Source organism: Mixophyes fleayi, chromosome 1 (genome assembly GCF_038048845.1).
Source record: "Mixophyes fleayi isolate aMixFle1 chromosome 1, aMixFle1.hap1, whole genome shotgun sequence".
In the NCBI taxonomy this organism is placed as follows: domain Eukaryota; kingdom Metazoa; phylum Chordata; class Amphibia; order Anura; family Limnodynastidae; genus Mixophyes; species Mixophyes fleayi.
In genome coordinates this window covers 170,924,207-170,945,585 of record NC_134402.1, presented here as the reverse complement: position 1 = coordinate 170,945,585, position 21,379 = coordinate 170,924,207, and the positions used below count along the sequence as shown (strand labels likewise).

Genomic DNA, 21,379 nt, shown 5'->3' with positions numbered 1-21,379 from the left:
GAGGTATTGTGGCCCCGGTATCAAATTGGGTACCGGGGCCACCCCACTATGCAGTCCAGATACTTGTTTGGTGGAATTCCGACACGTGGAGGGTTTTTTAATTATATTGTGGCCTCGGTACCAAATTGTGTACCGGGGCCACCACACTACGCAGTCAAGATACTTGTTTGGTGGAATTCAGACCAGTTGAGGGTTTTATTATTATATTGTGTGGACCACTCTATCTATACCACACTACAACTCTATACCACTCTATTTCCTACTTTAATTCTATTTAATTCTATTTCCTACTTTAATTCTATTACTAATTAATTACCATAAAGAGGAACAAAAAAAACCAATTTTACCAAAAGTATAATATGACTTAGACTTACAAACACTACACTTGAAAGATCGTGCCTTTAAATGAAAAAGTCAGTCTTCATTGCACGACTATGTGCAAGTGCAACAGGGACATTTTTTTGGGTTTACAAAGTCAAACAATAACACTACGACCCTGTCTGTCTGGGGTCTGTCAATGACGAATTGTCTGGAGCATGTTTTGAGGAGGTATTGTGGCCCCGGTATCAAATTGGGTACCGGGGCCACCCCACTATGCAGTCCAGATACTTGTTTGGTGGAATTCCGACACGTGGAGGGTTTTTTAATTATATTGTGGCCTCGGTACCAAATTGTGTACCGGGGCCACCACACTACGCAGTCAAGATACTTGTTTGGTGGAATTCAGACCAGTTGAGGGTTTTATTATTATATTGTGTGGACCACTCTATCTATACCACACTACAACTCTATACCACTCTATTTCCTACTTTAATTCTATTTAATTCTATTTCCTACTTTAATTCTATTACTAATTAATTAACATAAAGAGGAACAAAAAAAACCAATTTTACCAAAAGTATAATATGACTTAGACTTACAAACACTACACTTGAAAGATCGTGCCTTTAAATGAAAAAGTAAGTCTTCATTGCACGACTATGTGCAACAGGGACAGTTTTTTTCTTTACAAAGTCAACTAATAACACTTGGACCCTGTCTGTCTTTAACATACTTGATGGGATCTCAATGACGAATTGTCTGTAGCATGTTTGGAGGAGGTATTGTGGCCCCGGTATCAAGTTGGGTACCGGGGCCACCCCACTACGCAGTCCAGATACTTGTTTGGTGGAATTCTGACACGTGGAGGGTGTATTTATTTTATTGTGGCCCCGGTATCAAATTGGGTACCGGGGCCACCCCACTACGCAGTCCAGATACTTGTTTAGTGGAATTCTGACACGTGGAGGGTGTATTTATTTTATTGTGGCCCCGGTATCAAATTGGGTACCGGGGCCACCCCACTACGCAGTCCAGATACTTGTTTGGTGGAATTCTGACACGTGGAGGGTTTTTTAATTATATTGTGGCCTCGGTACCAAATTGTGTACCGGGGCCACCACACTACGCAGTCAAGATAGATAGATGCGTATCACAGATAAAGTACATTCAGTGGTGTGGGGCAAATTGAAAAATATTCAAAATGCACTGACATTATCAAAAACAAGAGGTTGTCACACGCTAAAACTCCAACATGCAGGCCCGGCGCTCCCATTAGGCAAAGTTAGGCACTTGCCTAGGGCGCCGGGCTCTGGAGGGCGCCTGGAGGGCACCACAGAATAATAAAAGACTTTAAAACTGTGCGGCGACCGCTGACCATACCTGTCACGGTCGCCGCACTGCATTAGATGCACGGGGAGGAGGGAAGAGGCTATTTTGTCACCACCGCCGCCTCTCTGCTCCGTCTCCTCCCCTCCACTTACTAGTGTCAGTGAGTGGAGGGGAGGAGATGGAGCAGAGAGGCGGCGGTGGTGAGACAAGGTGAGGAGGGAGGAGGGAGGAGGGAGGAGGGCGGCGATTTTTGCGGGGGGGGGGGGCGCTTTTTTAAAAATGCCTAGGGCGCCGTGGACCCTAGCACCGGCCCTGCCAACATGTATATGATGGAGAGGATGGAGGAGCAGCCGTATGTGTAGTGTAATGCAGACCTGTTGAAGGTTTTTTATATATTTTATTGTGGTGCCCAGTGCCCACTCCTCTAGGCAGTCCAGGTACATTTATTGGTGCGATTCATAAAAGTTCAGGGTTTTTAATATATTGTGGTGACCCACTCCTCTACGCAGTCCAGGTACATTTATTGGTGCGAATCATAAAAGTTCAGGGTTTTTAATATATCTTGTGGTGACCCACTCCTCTACGCAGTCCAGGTACAATTATTGGTGCGAATCATAAAAGTTCAGGGTTTTTAAGATATTGTGGTGACCCACTCCTCTACGCAGTCCAGGTACAATTATTGGTGCGAATCATAAAAGTTCAGGGTTTTTAATATATTGTGGTGACCCACTCCTCTACGCAGTCCAGGTACAATTATTGGTGCGAATCATAAAAGTTCAGGGTTTTTAAGATATTGTGGTGACCCACTCCTCTACGCAGTCCAGGTACATTTATTGGTGCGAATCAAACAAGTTGATGGTTTTCTTATTATATATATTGTGGTGACCCACTCCTCTACGCAGTCCAGGTACATTTATTGGTGCGATTCATAAAAGTTCAGGGTTTTTAAGATATTGTGGTGACCCACTCCTCTACGCAGTCCAGGTACATTTATTGGTGCGATTCATAAAAGTTCAGGGTTTTTAATATATTGTGGTGACCCACTCCTCTACGCAGTCCAGGTACATTTATTGGTGCGAATCAAACAAGTTGATGGTTTTCTTATTATATATATTGTGGTGACCCACTCCTCTACGCAGTCCAGGTACATTTATTGGTGCGAATCAAACAAGTTGATGGTTTTCTTATTATATATATTGTGGTGACCCACTCCTCTACGCAGTCCAGGTACATTTATTGGTGCGATTCATAAAAGTTCAGGGTTTTTAAGATATTGTGGTGACCCACTCCTCTACGCAGTCCAGGTACATTTATTGGTGCGATTCATAAAAGTTCAGGGTTTTTAAGATATTGTGGTGACCCACTCCTCTACGCAGTCCAGGTACATTTATTGGTGCGATTCATAAAAGTTCAGGGTTTTTAATATATTGTGGCGACCCACTCCTCTACGCAGTCCAGGTACATTTATTGGTGCGATTCATAAAAGTTCAGGGTTTTTAATATATTGTGGTGACCCACTCCTCTACGCAGTCCAGAAAGATACCTTTTTGCAACGTTTTGGACTAATAACTATATTGTGAGGTGTTCAGAATACACTGTAAATTAGTGGAAATGCTTGTTATTGAATGTTATTGAGGTTAATAATAGCCTAGGAGTGAAAATAAGCCCAAAAACTTGATTTTTAAACTTTTTATGTTTTTTTCAAAAAAAATCCGAATCCAATACCTTAAATCCGAACCGAGACCTTTCGTCAAGTGTTTTGCGAGACAAATCCGAACCTCAAAAATAACGAAAATCCGGATCCAAAACACAAAACACGAGACCTCAAAAGTCGCCGGTGCACATCCCTAATATATATATATATATATATATATATATAAATATATAAATTATATATACACACGCACACACACACAAAAATATATAATTCCAAAATCCAACCCTTAAGAGAAATTGAACTCAAGTTAATTCATGCTGACCAAGCAGCCAATATGATGCTTTACTTGTGGCATGAACAAGATCTTAATGACAAAATTGTTCAGATCATTATCTGTCAAGTTGGCAGATACAGTCAGAGGATGACGATAGATGACTGTTGTCAACCTTTGTGTGCAGTTACCTTCCACAGGGCTACCGAAAGTTACCCCGGGTCCCATCTCAAATGCTACTTGGGTACCCAAGCTGCGCATGAAGCTTTGGCAAAAGCCAGAGCTGGATATGCAGCCCAGGCAATAGCAAAAGCCGTTGCAGAGCGCATATTCTATGTGGGTACAAACGTGTGAACCAATAGGAAGCTATTAACCGTGCAGTGACTTCCTCCCACTTAAAATATGGCTCAGTTGCCACAGCCAGGCCACAGAGGAAAGTCTGAGTACATAGTGTGCTGTCCAGTGATGTTGCATACTGTGGGGGGTATCCTAAGGTGCACCCCATTCCCTGGGAAGTGCCCCCCCCACCCAAAGGGCAAACACAAGATTTTTAGAGGGGGTTTTCCAAATATTATATTTTGGAACAAAGCACAAACAATGTTGCTGCAATAAACCGACAGACACTTTTATGTAGTTGAATTATATGACTGTAAATAAGAACATACTTGTCTACTTTGGGCAACTTCTTTCCAGGAGAGAGGCGTGACTAAAGGGCGAGAGGGGGCGGGGCTCGGCCAAACGCATCATTTTGGCCCCACCCCCACAACGGAAATGAAGGTTTGTCGTAGGGGAAGGGCCAAAATGACGCTATTCACAGAGAATCACGTCATTTTGAGATGCTAGCGGGATGCAGGAGATTTGCCTGCCCTCCCTGGAGTTCGTGAGACTGACCCGAATTTCGGGAGTCTCCCGGACATTCCGGGAGAGTTTGCAAGTATGAATAAGAAGTTTGTTTCAGTCACAGAGTGTAAGACGTACTGGAGCACAAGTAGCTACTGAGAGCTTTTGTTCAAGGTTTTCTGAAAATTTTACTTTAATCAGGAAATGTTTGTGAATCCCAGGATATTCTAACGTAATTTAATATTTTAAATTTAACTTAATTTTTTTTTATTTTTAAAAAACATGTCTACTGCTAGGATTCCGAGACTTTTGGTGGTGCAATGACAGGGGAGATTTTCATAAATGTACAGCATGAAAATGACAGAAAGAAAAGTGGCACTGTGAAGTGTCCAGAAGAAGAATTGTATAAAGTAAAGTGGTACTGTGCAGTGTCAGTATGTAGTGCATAAGAATTGTATTAAAAGAAATGGTACGGTGCAGTGTATATATGTACAACATGAACATGACATAAAGAGAAGTGCTACTGTGCAGTGTCCATACATTCAGCATAACAAAACAATTCAGAGTTGCATACATACAAAACAGAAATTAGGTAGTAGTGATGTAGTGCAATATGAAAACTATAATAAGAAAAGTAAAATGTACATACATATGATAAAATGTTATATAAAAATAATGAGGCATAAAGTAAGCTGCACATTAATGTGAACACTGGTTTAAATAAATCTAACAAAGTGACGGTGGCCATTTTATTGAGGCCAATGTTCATGGAAACATTCAGATGCTCATGGAAATGTTTCCTAGGCTGCAGACAATGGTCCTAATTTATTAAGGAAAGTAGGGCAAAAAAGAGTACGTTTTCTCCTGGACAAAACCATGTTATAATGTAAGGGGTGCAAACTATTTTTTTTTTATTTTTGAACATAAGTTAACTGCCTGTTTTTTCATTTTTTATTTGTACACTAAAATTTAAAGTTGATCTAGGACATTCCATACCCCAACTATAAACCTGCCATCACATGTTAAATTTACTTCCACCTCCAATGCAACATGGTTTTGCCAAGGTGCAAAGTTATTCATTTAATGAATCAGGCACAATGTGTTTTAGTAAATTTAATATATCCACTATCTGGGAGGTTCCCTGATTAGAGAAAGGGGGGTTTCTGGTTAACTGGAATCCCCCCCCACAAGTGCGCCCCCTGCACCCCCACTGCCCCTTAGCTTGGCAGGCAAGACGAAAGGCAGCATTCTCAGCGCCTCACAATGGGTGTGTGGTGTTTGGCTCTGGGATCATAGCCAAGTGCCAAACTCCCAGCGTACAGCTGACATTGAGGAGCAGCCGACAGTTTCACATGTAAGAAGCTGTTTGCTTCATGTCAGCAGCAGCACTCTGTAGGGGGCGCTGTGGGGGCATTATAATCAGTGGATGTGTGACATTATGTCACTCAGTGTTTTAGGTCGGTGGTAGTCATTTTTCTGGATGAAATAAATCCGACACTGTACAGCCCGACGAAAAAATAGTGATGGCTACAACCCCGGTAATGGCCAAATAGCGACTTACATTGTTACTGACAAGTGCTATTTGCGGCAGCTTGAATTCTCTCCATGTGGAAAAAATGACCTTGCAAAACCTGGACGGTAACAAATGACGTCATTTGTAATGGTCCGAATGGAAACTGCGGTTTTAAAGTGGCAATGCCTGTACCTACAGCATGGATAATGTAATCCATGCTGTGGGCTCATCATTTGGTGGTGAGGACTGCTGGGACCGAAGTTGGTGATGTGGCTTAACCCTTTCACCCCTTCCTTTCTCCAGGGCCCATTCCCAAAAGCGTAAATCAATTTTAGTACACAGGGAAATTAGTTCATCAAGTGTAGAAGGCAGATCACGAGTAGATAGCTCATCCTAATGTGTTTCACGTCATTGATGTAACAAGCAAGTGTGTAACTATCATAGGTTCAGGGGTGCACCTGCTATGGTGTCAATAGCTAAGGAGGGCTCCTTCCCTATCAAAGACCCATGTGTATGTGAGATGTTCATCCTTGGGCAGTAAGGGGGGGCCCTTACCAAATGTTTGCTATGGGGCCCACAAATGTCTAGTTACACCCTTGGTAATAGGGTTTAGGGATGTTGTATGAAAAGACTGTAAGGAATATTTGGCAAGTATGATGTACTTCATTTATATGAATCCCATTACATATCTGAATTGCAAATGAGGCCTGACCATAACATAACTGTGAATTGGTGGAGACATAGATACCTTGAAAACTTGAGCCATGACAGTGCACAAAATTATTATATATTATGTATATATAACTATTTTAATGACATCACAGAACCTAGAACATAAAACTAACAAGATTATTTTCTTGATTTAGCATAAGCATAGTGAAAGAACTATATAAACATATTCTAAATAACCTATCAAGTACTATTGGGTTCTAATTGTTAACACTATAAAGATATGGTACACTACGGGATAATATACTCACAAAAATGCCATGTGACCAACTAATATCCATAAATACAGTATGGGACGCGGTACTCATTTAAATACATCCTAATGAACATTGAAGTGATGACATTAGAACTTGCAGATGCATGTATGAAGTGATGATATATGATAATATGATAATAAGTGATTTATACATGTAATAGCATCACTTGTGTATTATTGATCTTGTAGAAGGCAGAGTACCTAGAGATTCTTCTTGCACTAATAGATTTTATATAAACTGTGAAAGTAGTCTTACCTCCATCAAAGTCTCATCCTGCTCATCAAAAGGTTTTCCATCTTTCCTGTTGAAAAAAGTGGCAACTCCAACAATTTCCTCCTTTTTGTTCACGATAGGCATTGCTAGGACATTTTTAATAACCCATCCGCTTTCATCCAGTGGTTCTTTCTTGAGAAAAAAATAATGATATATTTATGCTGAAAGGACATTGTATGTACTTGGACTAATGTAAACTAGACTGTAAAGACTACTGTGTTGACTTCCATGGCTTTTGGTACAGCTAGAAAAGTCAGATACTTCCTGATCTTGTGTCAGTTTACTCTTGCAAAATTCAACATGTTTGTCAGTGTCTGTGCAAATGTAACAGGAAAATTATTTAATTAACTGAATTATCCTGTATACCTAAGAAATGAGTGTAAATGTTCCACATCTTAATTATTTTTATTCTTCAGCAGATGTTTAGCAAAGTAAGAAAAGTTGTGCTACCCCAGCTGCACTCTTCCTTCTAATGGTGAAATGGAGCCTATGGAACTGTATGCAAAAATCAGATAGCTATATATCTAGAACATGGGCAGATTCTGACAAATGCCATACAGAATGAAATAACGGATATTAAGTTTTGTGCATAGAATGCACAGCAGCTTGTTTGCAAAATGGTTCTCCAATCCCGCTCCATAGCTTCATATTCTGAAGGTCTCAATTCGCCTTCCGCATTTTATTTTCCTATTATAATATGACTGGGATCAGTGCTGTATCCACCATGTGAGCGGTGCACATGGCCCATGAGTAACACTCAAAACCCCTTTGTTTCTGTCATTCTATTCCCTTTTGTTTTTCACCTTACCCTCACAACCCCCTACTTACTCCTCCCCTCCATGTATTTAAGCCCAACCCACCCTCCATCCTTCAGCATATGTGGGACTGATGCCAGCTACTTAGTCTGTAAAGACCCTGCAGGAGGCAGACAGAGTGTTAGTTTATTAATGTAATGTGGGGGGTATTAATGTAAAGTGTGTGGGGGATTGTATTAATGTAAATTGTATGGGAAAGGTATTAATGTAGTGTGTGTGAGGGGAGGCTTTTAATGTAATGTGTGTGGAGGAGACTACCAAAGTAATGTGAGTGTGTAGTGGTATTATTGTAAAGTATGTGTGAGGAGGGTAGTAATGTAAAATGTGTGGTGGATGGTATGAATATATTGCATGTAGAGGTGAAGGAATTAATATATTTTGTGGGAAGAGGTTGTCAAAGTAATTTGTGAAGGAATCTTAATGTAATGTGTATTAGAGGGTATAAATGATATGTGTGGGAGGGTATTAATGTAATTCAGTGCTATTCATGTAATGCGAAGCAGATGGGAGTTTTAATGTAATCTGAGGGATATTCATGTAATGTAGCAGCAGGCGGAAGTTATTTATTTAATGTGATTTAATGTTGGGACTGGTTGCAGGGGCCTAGAATTTATCAAGAGTACTACTCATTACTTGGCCTTTTAGTCAGCAAATAGCATACCTCTCAACATTTAGAATCTCCAAAGCTGTCCAAAATAAGCCTGTCCCAATACTCCCAAACTCCGCCCACAAACGGGACACAATTCTCAAAAGCTTCCCCACTTTCCTGTTAAACTCAGCCCCTTTTGTGGTTGCAAATTGGGATGTCCATACTAAATCGAGAGCATTGGGAGGGCCCCAACATTCCAGGATCTGGATAATTAGCAATAGAGTTTAAGAAACCAGAAGCAGCAGGTACAGAAAGCTGTAAAAACAGGTAGGAGAGAGCAGGACAGTCTTTGACTGACAGTGTGAGCTGCTGTGAAAAGCAGAGCCCTCCTCCACTGGGACCTGCAGCAGGTAAGAACCTGTGGAGGCCTTGGGGCACACATGACAATGGGAGACTGGCGAGGGAGCATAGATGACAAGGGTAGAGTGGAGGGTATACATTACATAAGTTGCCCCAACTCTATTCTCCACTTGCCACATATGAGGTGGGGAAGGAGGAATTCAGGCATTACTCTGGCACTGAGGACCACTTGATTCAAAACATGCCCCTGGTGGCAGTAGCAAAGCAAACAGTTGGTGACCTAATCATGTTTGTTGCTGCTGTCACATAGTTGCTAGAACTGCCTTGCATCAGTGACAGCACTCATGGGTTCACAAGCAATGGCAATGCACTCACACTCAGCTCAGCAGGTCATGTGATAAAGGAGAAAATATTTCAAAGCTGAACAAATTCAATCCAGGATGAACAGTCAGGGTGATGTTAATGTTTTATTCTCTGTTTATTGATTTGGAGTAACAATGTGTTTGTGTTTATTTCAACAATAAAACAGTAAGAAAAATAAGTTTTGGGCAAAGATTTATTCACACGGCATAGTAACTAGGTCTACCCTTCTTAAAGCTATACTTAAACATAATTTGTGCATAATATTTATTGATAGTGTACAATTAAATAGCTGGGCTTAGCTGTGACCAGTAATGAGTACAAACATTCATAATCTAACAGTATTATAAGATTCTCAAGCCAGGGTCTACAAACTTGAAGATTAAACACTGCCAAATCCTCATAGAGATTACAAACTCTGTGTAGAAGACAGAGCATTGGTGAAGAGCACAGAAGAAACAATAAAGCAATGTATATAGTAAAAATATTCATGCATAAAACAACACATTGGATCAATCTGAAGTAAGGAAAAGTCAGCTGCCTGTTGTTTCCTGTGATTATATTTTGAACATTCACAAAGAATTGAAACATCATTGAAATTGGTCTTCTACATCCACTAATTTTTAACATTGTCATATTCTTGGTTGTCTTTATTACTGACAGTTAAATTCCTGAGAATATTATAATTGTTGACTTTGCTCTCATATAACAATTTATGCAGATTACGTAATGTTCCAAATCTCTTAAATCTCCTGATTCATTTTTTCCATTAATATAGTTTGGAGCACCAAAAGGTGCTGGTGACTGTATAGTAACATTTGCAGCCTCTTTTGACATCATATAGTATTTTCATAAATAATTACTCAACTGGAGCATCATTTGTGATTATTCAACGATTATCTTTGTTCAACTTCTCTCTCACCCCTTGTGTACTTCCACTTCCGTATTATATACTACTCTTCTAGTTATTAGCTGTAACTGGGCCTATGTGATCCATTAGCTTGGACTAAAAGCTCTAAACACCAAAATATTTGAAAAGATGTCATGATATGTGTCTTAAAACCACAAGCAAAGAAATCATACAAGTGTCAAAATAAATGACTACTGTATAAGCTTTGCACTATTTATTTAAAAGGGATATTCTTACCTGGAATTTGAACATTTCATCTGCAGCTGCATTCATAATGTTACAGATCTAGAAAGGTGTGGAAAAAGTATAATTTAAACAGTATGTAATAAATTACTGTTTGCCAACTGCTACAAGATAACATATTTTCTTTTTGGCTTTGGCTTTTTGTCTTTTTGTGTCTTTTTTTACCATATTTTGTACAGGATCTCAGGGGCGTATTCAATTGTTCCTCCGGCCGCCGGAAAAACGAGTGCGTTAAAACTATTACCGTTTATACGGTAATATTGCGCGTAAAAACCGTTAATACTGTAGTTTACTCGCTAAATTTCTCCCTGAGCTGCGAGATGAAATTCAGCGAGTAATTACCGTATTAACGGTAATAGTTTTAGAGCGCTCGTTTTTCCGGCGGCCGGAGGAACAATTGAATACGCCCCTCAGAGTTAGTGTGCATGTTTTCACAAGGTCCAGGTTTAAGGGTAAGCAAAAGAGGAAGCTGTATTAAGCATAGAAAATTAAAGGAAGAGTTCCAATTCGTAACTCACTCCTCTTATAGAAAAATGGCCTAAATATGTCCAAATGCCACCAAAACACACAAATAAACATGATGTCACTATGTATAACAGCCCTCTGGTATCATGATGTGCATACTGTGCATATATTAATAACTATAGTGAAATACTTCATTGTAAATTATTGTTAATTGGCAAGTAGTGTGTGTAAGATCACCGGCTATACCTGGACAGTATAGACATTTGTGATACTCACAAGTCCTAAACTGACTTTTCTTAAAGCAGAATTCAAGAGAGAGTCCGGTTCCTAATGCCCCGAATGCACTAAATTTATCAAGACTATGGGCCTGAGTAATTAAGGAAAGTTAAGCAAATAAATGAGGAAGTTTTCTTACTCAAGTGTTCTGGACAAAACCATGTTACAATGCAAGGGGTGCAAATTACTTTATCATTTTGCCCATAAGGAAAATACAGACTGTTTTTCCAAGTAGCACACAAATACTTTATAGCTTATTTGTACACTGAAATTTAAAGTTGATCTAGGACATGCCCTACCCCAAATATAAATCTGCAATCACATTTTAAATTTACATCCTCCTCAAATGCAACATGGTTTTGCCTTACTCACTTTTGCTTAGGTTTCCTTAATGAATCAGGGCCTACATCTTTTAAATTATTAGTTTTACTGTGTTTTATAACCACATTCATATTGTATCTTATTATTTGGCATACGTGTGACGCTGCGGGACCCGGCGGTCCGCGCACGCGCAATTCGCATCTCTGGCTGCCAGGGGAGAAACTACATCTCCCGGCAGGCCAGGGACAAGCACGGAGCCAAGGAAGAAGAGCGGTTTGTCTGAAGAAAAAAAAAGAGTGGTTGGTCTGAAGAAATAGAGAGCGGTTATTGTGAAAGAAAGAATGTGCTTGGTCTAAAAAAAAAAAAAAAGAAAAAAAAGAGGGGCAGAGAAAATGGAGGCTGGTAGTAAGAAGGAGAAGAAGAAAGTGGCAAGCAAGAGAATGGACAGAAGGCAGAAGTGGGAAGTTAGGACGTAGAAGAGAGAGACAAGAGGAGACTAAACAGAGCAACATATACAGCACCAGGCTGAAATTTAACCAACAGGGGGAAAGGGAAGAAGAGGTGAAAAAAACAGTAGAGATTTACATGAGAGGAAGAGGAGCCCATTTGCATGACAGAGGCGTGGTAATAACAGAGTGAGAAAAAGAAACAAGATTGCCAGACGCAAGACAAAGTACATTATTAAAGCTGACAAGCATGAGATAAGACTCTTTCACACCACTTTAAATACCGGTCTCAATCCTGAGGAGATTGTCTGAAACTGAATCTGAAGCAATATATTGATAAGTACCCTTTAATTTTATTATACTTCCTGTTTTACTAGAAAGACTGAGCCAAATATACATATTTGTTTAATTAGTCAGGGACCAGGTGGGAAGTCCCGAAGATTAGTGACCTATACCCTTGTTCCCAGACTGAGTTACATTTTAAAGAGTAAGTTTAGGGATAGATAGTCAAGCTTATGGACTGAGTCATATAGGAAATTAGTTATAAGAGACCGGTATTGTTATGAAAACTAGAGTTTATCTACTTGTGACAAGTATTGAATAAATCTGTGTTTATTACTATTTTATTATTGCTTGCTGGAAGGATCTCTACCATAGGAGTATTGCAGTCACCAGTTTATTTCCACTGAGAACTCATATAGTATTACTGAATAGTAATCGTACCTGTAGGTATGAATACCAAATGCATTTTATGATGTGTGCTGTATATTGTTATGGACAGTCATATTTATATGTGAAAGTTATATTGGTTTCAACTGCCGTGTTTTAACATGTCACTGTTTATTGCAAACTGCTTGCCATAATAATGTTCAGATGCAGAGGTACCTCTGAAGTTAGTCTTTAGAATATTAAGAGCTGTGTGTTATTATATGAAAAGCTAAAGATTAATCTGCTGTTTAATTTACCTGTGATCCGATATACTGTTTTAAATGAGCACTCACTATGCAAACTTACAAAAAAAAAGAAACTAGCTTGGGGAACCACTCTAGAAATAAATGTATCGTTGTGGTTTCTAAAGCTAGCTACAGAGTGATGTGTGTTTTCTGTATTCAGGCCTGGGGTTGAGAGTAAGGGGGCGGAGGGTTCCTTGGTCTCCTCTAGTGCCACTGAACAAGGGCATTACACCAAAAAGAGCTTACTGTCTGAAGACCATGGTGGAGGCACTGCACACCTCAAGTAAAGATAAACTAGTGGACCAGGAACCAGAACACACTCACACACTCTCATACTCATACACCATCCTAAGAAAAGATGTTTTACATATGTATTAATTCTAACTTTTTACCATGAACTCTACACAGAGACTTATTTCGACATAGATTTCTTTATTGCATCAATTATAGACTTACAAATCCGCTTTCTGCAACATAAGCCGGGAGACCACTAACCAAAGCCCAGTGATCTGCTGGAGGATTTCTTAAAGAGAAAATCAAAAATAAATTAATTTGTAAAAATTTGCATACTTTGCATAAAAACTAAGCTAGCTCTTATTTCAATTTGGTTTTTAAGCCATGCCATTTTTTATGGAAAACAAATGCAAATATTTTTCCAAAACAAATATAAATTGCATCATAAAAATAGTGAGTTGGTGTATATTTGCCTATTGTCTACAATAGGAGATAAAATATGCATATACAAGGTTCTAAATTCACTTACGGTATGACTTTAATGTCTTCTTTTCCATGTAGAATGTAATCAATAACCTTGTAGAATGAAATTTCCTAAGAAAACAAACACGTATTCTGTTGTAACAAAACATATATAATGCATAGGTTGAATTGATCAGCAAAAACTTCAGGCCTGATTCATTAAGTAAATTGTGTTAAGTGTCGTATTTTGCTTATAATCACTCATGTCCATGCCCAGAACCCGGACAATATGCTGGTGAAAGCAGCAACACCCAATTCATCTTCAAGCACAAAGGACCCGTACTACAGCCTATGATTTCATAGCCTGAACGGGGAGGGGCCTGGTGTGTATGCATGTAGTTAATGTACAGTAAGGGTGTGCGAAGCTCGGTAGACATTCATAACATCCTAATAAATCTATTTTATGGGAACATAAATGTTATTAATGACTATATTATTAATAGGAGACATTAATAGTTTTTCGTTTTTCTTCCGTGCGTTCTTTTGGGACTTTATATTCTACATATGTATTGGACATATTCCCCAGTGTATTGTGTCTGTCAGAGCAGAGCGCACCTTGACCTGTATTCAACAACTAAACGGACATGAATACGGACGTGCATATGCCGGATATAAGATACGTTCACAGCTGCACCCCTGTGTTGGTCCGAGGCTCAGAGTGTGGAGTTTGAATGTATACTCTTGCTGTAGCATGCTGTCAATACAAATCAAAGTTGCATCAATAATTGCCATCTGAAGGGTTTTACTTTCAAACTTCAAACGGTGAGTACAAACTTGGAATAACTTCTCCAGACTCGCACAGAATCCCTGGGCATATTAATCCAGTGGTTCTATTATTTGGGCATGTGTTTATTATACAAATAAACGTAAGGTTCCCAGGAGTGTTTTTTTGAGATTAGACAAAGAAGTGCACTTACCCTATATTTAACTTACCCTTCCGTCTGGAGTACGGGGTCCAGCATATGGAGGAACTTCTCCCATTAGAACAGGCCACATATCAAAGAATTCCTAGAGAAAAAGCATTGTCACTTTTTAGTTAATAAAATCCTTGATTGAAAAAGATATCGACTATCCTGCTTCACTTTTGCTATAACTTAATTTAAATGGCAAAAAATACAGGGAGGCAAAATCAAGTTAATTTGCAAAAACTTCCGTCATCATAGATTTTGTTGTGAAACTACATTTCTGTGGGGGAAATTCAATTGGCTGTGTTATTCTTGAAAGTAACGCAGCCTGCGCACTATTACTGTTACTACGGTAATAGTGCACATTATTGTTAGTACGGTAATTTTTAACATTGATTTTTGCTCGTGACTCAGGGAGCCGCGAGCCCAAGTCCGGGTTAAAATTATCTCATGAACGGTAAAAGTGCGCAGGCCGCGTTACTTTCGAGAGTAACGGGGCCAACTGAATTCCCCCTTAGTGTATAATTATTCTGGAAAGGTTTTGCAGCCTTCAATAAATATTTTAATTTATGCCATTGTTTGAAACAGATGGGGCATATTCAATTACGATTCCGCGGGATTGCGCCGGAACGGGCCGCGAAGTTAATCCACGGTACCGCAGTAACGTAGATTTTCATTTGCAGCCCATAGGGTTGCGTACGAAAATCTGCGGTATCGTATTACCGGCAATAACGCGCCCGGAATCGTAATTGGATATGCCCCATAGAATGAAATTGATAGGTATTTTGTGGCACATACAATACCTTTTCTTTTGTCATGTCTAGAAGACCAACGGAATATCGGTCGCAGTTTAAATACGCTCTCACTGTATAGAAGGCCTTGTGGAATTGTCTTTCAATGTCTGTCAGCTCTTCAAAGACTTTGTTTGCTGACCACAACAATACCTGAAGAATAGATACAAAAATATCTTCATTCTATTGCACAGAATGTCCCACCTGAAAGTTTTATCAGGATTTATACATATTTTGTATTAAGGAGCTGCATATATACATGCACACACAACACATGTTGTATTAAATATATTATATATATACACATACCCACACACACACATAGAGTAGTGGAAGTGGAAATTGAGAAGTGGGAATACGGTAAATGTAATTGAATGGAACATGACAGTTTTTGCATCAATCAAGTGCTGACCACAGGGGATGGCATGACCTTCTAAAATAGAGTGGTAACCTTTCTGGTTCATTAATCCCTGTGAAATCTCCCAGTTTAGCAGCACCAAAACAGCCCCATACCATTACATCTCCACCATCATGCTTGACAGAAGGCATTGAGCACTCCTCCAGCAACTTTTAATTTCCTCTATAAAGGACATGTGTTCTCCTCATCGAACCTACTTTAACTTAGACTCATCCATCCATAATACTCTTTTCCAGTCATCCGCCACCCAAGGTCTGTGTTCTATTGCCCATTTTAACCTTTTTTTGTTTCCTATTTGCCAGTTTCAAATATGACTGACTTTCTCTTTACAACTCTGCCTATAATCCCAGTATCCTGCAGTTAGATCCAGCTTGCCCTATTCTCTCAAAACTGTAGTGGACACCTTTGTATGAAACTTCTCAGTTTCTTGACAATTGCATGGAATAGCCTTTATTTCTCAAACAACAATGGACTGACATGTTTTTTTTTTTGCAAAGCTGTATTGTTGTGCCCACTGAGAATATGCCATTAGGACACTGGAGTAATGGCTGCTGAAAAAGGGGCTTTGCAGACATATGTGAATAATACAGTATAAACCCGTAAATTCAAACAGCAATAGTCATTTTCAGCATCAGTGTTGCCTTAACCAGTGGTCAAAGTGGAAATTTAGAAGTGGCAGTATATAAAATGTAAGCGAATGAAATAGAATGTCACAGTTTTACGATTAAGGAAGACATACCACTGTATACACCCCCACTTCAAACACTGGTCTTGACTATATTTGCAATTTAATGGTACCTTGATTACAAAAATCAATCAATTCTTTCAAAAACCTAGAGATTTCTTTGTGATTCTAAACTTCTGCACACTAGTGTATATACATTTATAGATCTATTAAAACTCTATTATATCATGGAACATATTTTCACAATGCTGTTACATACTGATGTATATTATAGACCCACATTCTTTATAGCAACTTTACCTGGCCTCGTCTTGTCTCACAGTTATGTAGATAGCTCAAGTGATATATTTTCAGATTTAATGAAGCAAAATTCAAGTACTTCAAAAACACCTGCAATTAAATAAACAAAATCAGTACATCCATATATGTGATTAAAGAACAATTGATCTGCTTTCAAAATTTACTCAATTGTGGTACTAATTCTTTATGGGAGCTGCTTGAGTGCAGATATTCCCAAGCTCAGATAAAAATACAGAAAATTACTCAAGCACTACATCCACTCAGACTGGGTGAAAAATGTGAATTTTGGTAGTATCAACTTGAATTACATGATAAAAATATACTGGTTTATTAGAGTATTATACATCATGAATTGTGTTTCTAGAGGATATGAGAATAACTACTGTCTAATGAAAAATAGAATAGAATTTAATGCGATACTGTGAATTTATTAAAAAAAGTTATTGGCATGAACTTAATAGCAGTCAATTTATAGACTAAATTGACATAAAAAACAGATTGGCCACATGTAGTTTAAACAAACAAAAAACAACAAACAGTAAAAAAAAAAATAAACACCAAAATATTTAAATTGCAGTTCAGAATTCAAATGTTCATATAATGTCCAGCTGTTCTTGCAAAAATCCATAATGAACAATGGTAGAGAACACAGTCTTAGTTATTACACTTCTGAGTATGATGAGATGAGATTAAAAATTGCTCCAACTTTGTCCTAATTTAACCCGAGTGAACGGAATATCATCTAGAAGGGAAGTTTCACTCTATAAGTGAGTGATTTATCCCTTTGATGGTCATTGACTGCCGATGGAATCCCAGGTTGGTAGTTCTCCCCAGTAGCTGTAAAGGGATGGAGTTTTGGGAATGCTCCCTTAGGCATTGGGCCTGGGTGTTGTTTGCACACTCACACTGGTAGTCTTTTTTTTTTTTAAAGCAGTGTCGGCTTTCAAGATGTTTTCTGATTATTCTAATACATTCCAAGGTTTGAATAGTGATGATGATATACAGCTATGAAACCAACGCGTTTCATCACACATAGTGACTTCCTCAGGCATTTTCAGTGCAAACAGAGTTCTAAAACTCTCTTTAAATAATTGTACGTGTTGTCTCATAATAGGAACACATGTGGACCAAATACAGTGATTGGTAGCAATCTAAAACACAATGTTAAGACCTCACCAATCATTTGCATGGTGAATTTCTGTAATCTACCCTGTTCAGTAAAGCTATGGCTATAGCTATAGCTAGGTAATTGTAGATAAAAAAAAAAGAGAACAGAAAGTAACATAGATCAGAACAAAAAATAAAGACCAAATGAAAAAACAATAAAAGAAACATATCAAATGTTTAGAATGTTTGAAAAATAATCAATTACACATGCTAGTTGTTCAGATCATAACGAAGTACAAAATCTTAAATTCTAATCTAAGTTGCAAAAATGGTCTAGTCTCCCAAGAGAATGGGAGACAGAGTGAATAATTTGCCTAGATCTGGATGGATGTAAAAATAATAAAATAATATGATAAATGAAGTTGTAATGAATCAATATATTTAATCAATATATAATATAATAAATATAATAAATCAATATATTTATAGACTTACAGAAATGGGATTAAAGTAAGAGTTGTGGTCATAACATTACCCTTCATTATGATGTACGGCCACAGTTTTTTTTTTTTATATCATGTACATACCAAGTTGCCGGACGCTTAAGGTATATAATGGTACTAAGATTTGATTCATAGAGTTAACTTCCATCATTTACCAACTACATTTATATACCTTAAGTGTCCATGACTTCAGGTCATACCACAAATACGGAGCCCACTCTAACATCATTAGGCTTGGGAAACCTAAAATACCTGGAAATACCATTCATGCTATTGTATTATATTTCAGCTTGGTGTGAAAGGCATTTGAATTTGTTCAATTTGTCTGGCTGAAGTTACCTGTGAAACTGGACAGAGCCATTCATTGCAAACATTACAGAACCACACCACTGGGTCAGCTGCACTTGAGGTTTTGTCCAGAATAGCTCACTCCATTGTAATTGTTTCTGCCTTTTAAAGATGTTGATGATGATTGTTTGATTGGATGATGAAAAGAAGACTACATTGTATCCTCCAAATAGATATGATTAGAGTGATACTGCAGTATCAAAAAAAACAATGTACTGTACCTTCTATTATGGCGACTGATGAGTCATACAGCCCATTTGATCCTCCCACCATCTTCAACACAGGTTCAAAACAATAAATCAACTGCTCCTTCAGCTCAGACTCTCACCATGAACATGGGGCTGAGATATTATGTGCTCTAAGCACTGTTCTGGATTAATATATATGTCCTCTACAAGACAATAGCAACTGTTACAAACTAAAGGCCTGAGTCATTAAGGAGAGCAAATCATAAAAAAGGAGTAACTTTGCACCTGGGTAAAACCATGTTGCATTGGAGGGGAGGTAAATTTAAAAGGTGGGGACAGATTTATAGTTGGGATAGGGCAAGTCCTAGATCAACTTTAAATTTCAATGTAAAAATAAAGTTATCAAGTATTTGTGTGTTAGATGAAAAAATTACCAGAATTTAACTTATGTGCAAAATAATAAACTAATTTGCACCCCTTGCATTGTGCCATGGTTTGTTCCGGAGAACATTTACTCCTTTTTTTGCCTTACTTTCCTTATTGACTCAGGCCCTAAGTGTTTTTTTTTTTTTTTTTTAAGACTTCCTGGCCTATGCGGGGAAGAAGAGTTCAAAGCCATGGATCAAGTACGTCAGATGGTGGAAATATGGCTTTATTCGGTAGCCATAAAAATGGTTTGTGGGAAATCCAGAGGTCCATCAGCAGAATGGATAAGGATTATGTTTTCACACCTTTGGTGATGGCTAATTTTCTCAATGACACACCATTTATAATGCTCCTTAAGTACCACTAAACACAAAATTTGAAACTTTCTGATATGAATCAGGAAGGTAAAATACATTGCTCAGTTTCCTAATGGGATCTGATATAATTCAGAAAGCAGAGTCTGCAGTGATTTGAATTGCTGTGACTTCATCTGATGTGTGCAAAACAAACAGATGAAATTGGGATAAAATAACTTCAATAGGAGAAAATAAATACTTACATCTTCATCATATTTAGTAAAGAATGGACCATCAGTTTTGTTGACTGCCATAATAACTGCAACAACATCTTTTCCATTCATAATTGGTGTAGCCAGTATATTTCTTGTGTCATATTCTGTAAGTTCATCTGCAAATTTGCTGTATGTTGTAGTCTGTTTAAAGTGAAAAAAAACAACCATAGCATTAACAAAACTGGACCACATATCCATTATATTAATAGAACTGGAATGATAACAATTACGGTTAATAGTGTTTATTTTTTGCACAGAAAAATAGATTTTTAATAGTTAGAAACATTCTAAATGTAATAAAATGGTACTTACAAGTGACATAACAAATATTATTTCAGCTATGATACTTGAATCCAACCTGTTTTATTTCCACTTTACATTATCCCTTTCATGAATGGGATTATTTTATACCTATGTGACCACATTTGGTCAGGGTCAATTTTGATATGATGTCTGTTATACCAATAATATTTATTTTGGTTACTATGTGGGCCCTAGTGACTTTCAAATTGGTTTTAGGACAGGTAAGATTATGAGGTCTATTTATCAATAGAAGAAAGCCCTATATCTGGCAACAATGGGAGTTTTCAGCGGTTTCCTATTCATCAAAGCCCCTGGGATGGTGAAGGAGATTGCTGGGAGCAGCTTTCGATGGAACCCTCGGTGAAGCTGGCCAAAGCACAGCATGGGGAAGTCTATTTAACAAGGAATGTAGTGGTGCATGAGCCAAACAATATCACACCAGTCCAATGCCTTGGTTCAAGTAGCCACAGCTAGTTTTATTTAGCAGCTCCAAAAATTAACAAAACATAAACAAAATTCCTAGCCTGTGTGACTTCTAACTAATACAACAAGGAACACTCTCTCTAAGGTAAAGGACCTAATATTTCCATTTGCCATTTAATTTCCAAAGCTTTTTTTTCAATAATGGTATCATTTCTCTCATGTACATTCATCTTCCTGCTTAAATAAATAAGAGGATGCTCCACACCATCTTTGCTTTGAGATAACACCGCACCTATTCCTACATGCGACGCATCTGTTTGCAGTAACAAATTCATTATAAAATCAGGTATCATCAAAATGGGCTGGGTGCACAATGCTTAAAAAGCCTTTCCTGCCTCATAATTCCAATTAATAATAACCAACTTCTTACTCTTGGTAAGATCAGTCAATGGGACAGTGATAGCAGCAAAATTGGGAATAGACCTTCTATAATACCCTGTGATCCCAAGGATGGCTCTCTCCTGCTTCTTGTTTAAGGGTTGTGGCTATTTTTGTATTGCCTCAATTTTATTACATTGTTGCTGTATCAGACCTCTGCCTATCCTATACCCCAGATACTTCACCTCCTCCATCCCTAAGTAGCCCTTTTTGTTAACGCTGTCCCACTGATGGAGTCCAGCACCACTTGTACCCTGGGTAGGAGAGATTGCCAATCAGGACTAATTGG

The 21,379-nt window shown here is 38.3% G+C and overlaps 1 protein-coding gene across 1 annotated transcript in view; it reads right to left on the bottom strand.

The window, feature by feature from the left end:
• The window catches only part of PDE6B (phosphodiesterase 6B), a 57,162-nt gene that overhangs the window by 23,438 nt on the left and 12,345 nt on the right, over positions 1-21,379 (bottom strand). The window contains exons 2-9 of the mRNA XM_075203938.1: positions 19,915-20,067; positions 16,784-16,873; positions 15,393-15,533; positions 14,618-14,692; positions 13,692-13,756; positions 13,385-13,451; positions 10,462-10,509; positions 7,173-7,322 (exon numbers count right to left, since the gene is read on the bottom strand). Coding sequence (XP_075060039.1) covers positions 7,173-7,322; positions 10,462-10,509; positions 13,385-13,451; positions 13,692-13,756; positions 14,618-14,692; positions 15,393-15,533; positions 16,784-16,873; positions 19,915-20,067 — 789 coding nt within the window. The remainder of the gene's footprint in view (positions 1-7,172; positions 7,323-10,461; positions 10,510-13,384; positions 13,452-13,691; positions 13,757-14,617; positions 14,693-15,392; positions 15,534-16,783; positions 16,874-19,914; positions 20,068-21,379) is intronic.